The sequence below is a fragment of the Piliocolobus tephrosceles genome, chromosome 13 (genome assembly GCF_002776525.5).
Source record: "Piliocolobus tephrosceles isolate RC106 chromosome 13, ASM277652v3, whole genome shotgun sequence".
NCBI lineage: Eukaryota > Metazoa > Chordata > Mammalia > Primates > Cercopithecidae > Piliocolobus > Piliocolobus tephrosceles.
Genome location: NC_045446.1, coordinates 17,224,988 through 17,229,746, shown reverse-complemented (window position 1 = coordinate 17,229,746; position 4,759 = coordinate 17,224,988). Strand labels below are relative to the sequence as shown.

At 55.3% G+C, this 4,759-nt stretch overlaps 1 protein-coding gene across 2 annotated transcripts in view; it reads right to left on the bottom strand.

Annotated features, from left to right (window-relative positions):
- Nucleotides 1–1,451: 1,451 nt before the first annotated feature.
- RAPSN (receptor associated protein of the synapse) overlaps nucleotides 1,452–4,759 on the bottom strand; it is a 9,156-nt gene continuing 5,848 nt past the window's right edge. The window contains exons 2-3 of one of the 2 annotated variants that reach the window (XM_026454093.1): nucleotides 3,160–3,451; nucleotides 1,452–2,542 (exon numbers count right to left, since the gene is read on the bottom strand). In XM_026454093.1, coding sequence (XP_026309878.1) covers nucleotides 2,147–2,542; nucleotides 3,160–3,351 — 588 coding nt within the window. In that variant the 5' untranslated portion in view covers nucleotides 3,352–3,451 and the 3' untranslated portion in view covers nucleotides 1,452–2,146. Of the gene's footprint in view, nucleotides 2,543–3,159; nucleotides 4,754–4,759 lie in introns of those variants that run through there. The other variant, XM_026454092.1, reaches the window with a different exon arrangement.

The following is a 4,759-nucleotide window of genomic DNA, read 5'->3' as shown; positions in this document are numbered from 1 at the left end:
AAAAGAAAGAAAGAAAGCCAAAAGAACAGCAAATAAATCTTAAACTTCATTCAGTTGTCTTTATTTTCTAGAGTTATACTGGTATTGTCTTTTGGAATTATTTTTTGTATTTTGTAGGGTAAAGCAAATATTTAATTATGTTGTTAGAAGCTAAGATTTTTTCATCTAAGAGAAAAGACAAGTTTACAATAAGTTAAGGGGAGCTCCTGAAACATTAGATTTGAATTGGAAATATCAGTATAAACTTCAGTTGTTCTGGTAACTGAAAAGATTTAGAAGCATAGACATCCCACTAGCAATGAGCACCCCATAAGCCCACACTTGTGGTTTTTTTTCCTCTCACACAGGGTCTTGCTCTGTTGCCCAGACTGGAGTGCAGTGGAGCAATCATGGCTCACTGCAGCCTGAAACTCCTGGGCTCAAGCGATCCTCCTGCCTCAGCCTCCTGAGTAGCTGAAACTATAGGTGTGAGCCACCATGTCTGGTTCATTTTTTAATTTTTGTGCAGTTGGGGTCTTGCTATGCTGCTGAAGCTGCTCTCGAATTCCTGGGCTCAAGCAATCCTCCTGCTTGGCCTCTCAAAGTGCTCAGATTATAGGCACGAGCCTTGCCAAATTAAAAAAAAAAAAACTGTTTGTAGAGGCCAGTCTGGAACTCCTGGTCTTGAGCGATCCTCACCCCTCAGCCCCTCAAAGTGCTGAGATTACAAGCGTGAGCCACCATGCCCAGCTTACTTTTCTTCAGAATTAAAAAGATTTTTAAAAACCCCTGTCCCGCCCTAGTCCTATCTCAGCTTACTGAATGGCTCCCACTTACATCTGCTTCCGAAAAACAAAGTCCTGGCTGTCATCCTTGGTGACTCATTTCCGCCCATCCCAGCTTGGATCCATCAGCATTTATCCACTTACTAACTCCAAGATTTATTAAGCATCGACTGGGGCCAGGTATTAAATCCCCCATGGACCAAGCACAGCACAGATACCTGAGTGGAAAGGGAACAAAAACACCCAGCGTCGGCCGGGTGTGGTGGCTCACGCCTGTAATCCCAGCACTTTGAGAGGCCAAGATGGGCGGATCCCTGAGGTCAGGAGTTCAAGACCAACCTGGCCAACATGGTGAAACCCCATTTCTACTAAAAACACAAAAATTAGCCGGGCATGGGGGTACGCACTTTTAGTCCCAGCTACTTGGGAGGCTGCGGCAGGAGAATCGCTTGACCCCGGGAGGTGGAGGTTGCAGTGAGCCGAGATGGCGCCACTGCACTCCAGCCTGGGCAACGAGAGCAAAACTCCGCCCCTGCTCCACCCCCCGACAAAAAATACCCAGGGTCAGAACCTGCAGTCGCTGACCCTATCAGTTCCTTCACAGTTGACCCTCCTCCTCTCACCTCTCTACCTCCACACATACCTGAGACACACCTGACAGCCATGGTGGCCTCTGTCCTTCCTGGAACATTCCAGGAAGCATTCCAGGGTGCCTCCCCAGGGTCCAGTTTGGTTTTAGGGGTTCCCCCATTTTTGCCTAGAATGTTCTCTCACCAGATTTCTGCATGACGCACCCTCTCTTCTTCAAGCCATCAAACATCACCTCTGCGAGGCCCTCCGACCACCGTGTTTGAAATTATGACACCCCCACACCCAGTGCTGCCAGCCCTTTGCCCACTTCGCTTTCTCCTAACCACTTGACTTCCTGACTGTGGTGATCGTCTTTCTTTCCCAACTAGAACGGAACCCTGGTGAGGACGGGGACTTGGCTGTTCTACTCACTGCTACACCCTGGGCCAACAGTCTTGGGATACGGTAGATGCTCAATAAAGATTTGGTGACTGACTCCATACAACCCCACTGTAAGGTGAGTCCTATTCTCCTTCATTTTACAGATCTCCCAAGGTTCAGAGAGGAGAGGTGACTTGCCCAAGACCACACAGCAAACATGGTAGGGCAGGCCGCTGGCCTGTCCTCACAGAGGAGCCTCCCATTATTCCTCCAGGAAGTCAGACAGATCAAGGTTTGAATCCTGGCTCTGCCCTTGCTGGCCTCCTGGCCAAGTAGTTACCTTCCTAGAAGAGCCTTTTCCCTCTGATCTCACTTGCCTCATCCCTCCCTAAAAGGAGGGCTGAATGAGGTAGTGCTACAGGGTGTGTGCCTCATGAGAGGGGAGCCCCAAAACCCTCCACTGCTGTCCCCCTGGGGCACAGGCCCACCTTGACCTGGGCATAGAAGCTGCCCAGGCTGCAGCACACGCGGCACTCGAGCATGGCGTCATCGTTGTTGTGGGCGTAGCGCAGGGCCTTCTCGAAGCTCTCCAGGGCCTTCTGGAAGACGCTGAGGCCCAGGAAGGCATTGCCCATGCTCAGGCTGACCTGGCCTCCGAGCTGGGCACCTGCCCTGGTACCAGGCAGCCCAAGGCAGGTCTTGCAGTAGGAGATGGTCTTGTGAAACTCGCACAGCTTCTCGTTGCTGCGGGCCAGGTTCAGGTAGCTCTCCAGGAGGAAGTCGGCATCCTCCAGCTCCCGGGCGGTGTCGATCTGGACCACGGCGAACTGTACACCGCGACGGTGGGCAGGTGGTGCTCAGCCTGGACTCTGAGCCCTGGACCCCAGCCTGCACTGCAGGCTCAGACCTGGAGGCCCCACACCCACTCCCCAGCCTCATACCCAAAGCAGCAGATCCCAAATATTCAGACCCAGAGCTTCTACCTGCCAGCCTCAGCTCCCTTCCCTACACTCCAGCCTCACCTCGCCAGCTCAGGCTCGCAGCCTTCACCTTCTATCCCAAGCCTCAGATCTGCAGTCTCCACCACCCACCCACCCCCAGCCTCAACCCTGGAGCCCACACCCCGCCAGGCTCAGATACAGAACACCAGACAGGAAGGCTGAAACCTACGCTGGGCTTGAGACCCACGAACCCTCGACCCTGAGGCCAGAGAACCTCAGTCTCAGAGACTCGGGCACTGCAGTTCGAGGCCACAGGCCTGAATCTGACGCCAAGACTCAGCATCTAAGACCCAGGGCCTTAGATATAAATTCAGAGCCTCAGGCCCCGGCTGCCAGCCTGTGGGACACAGGGGAGCCCGAGGAGGCTGAGAGGGGACTGGGGAGCCTGGGAGACATCCGGCCCCAGCCTGACCCTCGCACGCCCCCAGGCCGGGTACACCCACCTTCAGCATCTCCTTGTATCGGCCCATCTCTGAGTGGGCCGTGACCAGGCAGCCCAGCACGCGGAAGCGCCCCACGAGGTCCGAGCTCTTCTCCAGCACCTTCATCCACACCTGCAGTGCCTTCTCTGTCTGGTTGGACTGGTACAGCTGGAGCCCCTTCTCGATCTGCTGCTTGGTCTGGTCCTGCCCCATGCTCCCCAAGCCCTGTGCCCCACGTGGGGTGGCCCCTCGTGGCTCCGTGCCTCTAGGCACTCATGGCACAGGAATCACAGTGCCGGCTGCCCCCTGAAACCTGGGAACAAAAGCAGCATCGGGTGGGAGCGGGAGTGGGGCCTGGATGCAGAGCAGGCGCCACCCTGGGAACAAAGCTGGTTCAGCCCCTGTCCGCAGCTGTCCCTGCCAGTTGGGGCCACGTGGCCTCTGAGGAATGTCAGCAGCAAGGTCACGCGGGCCTCTGCCGCACCCACTCGCGAGCTGGGACGTGGCTTCCCTGAGCATACAGGCATCTTGCCACCTGGGCACCCCCTTGGGCGTCCCTTCATCACCTCCAGCACTGACTCTGATCGCCCTGGCAGCACGGGCCCTCCCGGCAGCCTCGCCAAGGGGCCAGCTCCAGCAAGTGGGCAGGCCTTGGGCCAGAGGTGCTCGGGGGAAGGAGAGCAAGGCTGGACCTGCAGGTCCGGGGAAGCCAGGTGAGCGCCCAGCCCTGCTTCTCTCCCATCAAGACACCCCCCACCACAGCTTCCCCTGGCTCTGTTCCTGAAATTCACTGAGCACCGTGGGTCACTCATTCAGGCCCAGGCTGACACCATTCAGCGCCTCTCACCTTAGAGAGTCTGGGAAAGGCCTCCAGCTGGTGAGAGGCCTGAGCTCTAGCCTGGCTTCCTTCGAACTCCCAGTGGGACCCTAGTCAAGTGACCCGGCACCGTGGCCTGAAGGGAGGAATGGTACCTAGCTCACTGGACCGCTGTAAGAACTCAATGACGAAAGAGTTGAGAAGGACTTAGGACAGTGCACGCAACAGGAAACCCCGTATGTGCTGCACGAGGCTATCTTGCTCGGTAGCAAATGCCCATCCGGGCCAGAGCCCAGCTCTTGAAGTTTCAGTGTCTCAATTCCAATCCCAACCCCGGGTTGAAAGGGTCCCCATAATGAGCTTTAACACCAGATATTGTGGAGAAGGGCAAGGTCTTACGTAGTACTAGGACCCCTGCCAGCAGGCCAGCTCATCCAGCCCCCTTTCTCCTCTCTCTGCCTGCCAGCCTTCTTCCTGCCCTAGCGCAAAGTTCATCCTTTCTGGCTGGGCAATTCAGCTGTTTTTAGTATACTCACAAAGATGCACACTAATTACTACTAATTCCAGAACATTTTAATCACCCCAAAAAGGAGACGCACACCCAGCAGCAGTTACACCACTCCACTCCCCACCTTGATATGGCTGAATCATGTCCCCCCCCCAACCAAATGCATATGTTTAAGTCCTAACACTATCTCATAATGTGACTGTCTTTGGAGACAGGGTCTTTAAAGGGTAGTTAAGGTAGGCCGGGTGCGGTGGCTCAAGCCTGTAATCCCAGCACTTTGGGAGGCCGAGACGGGC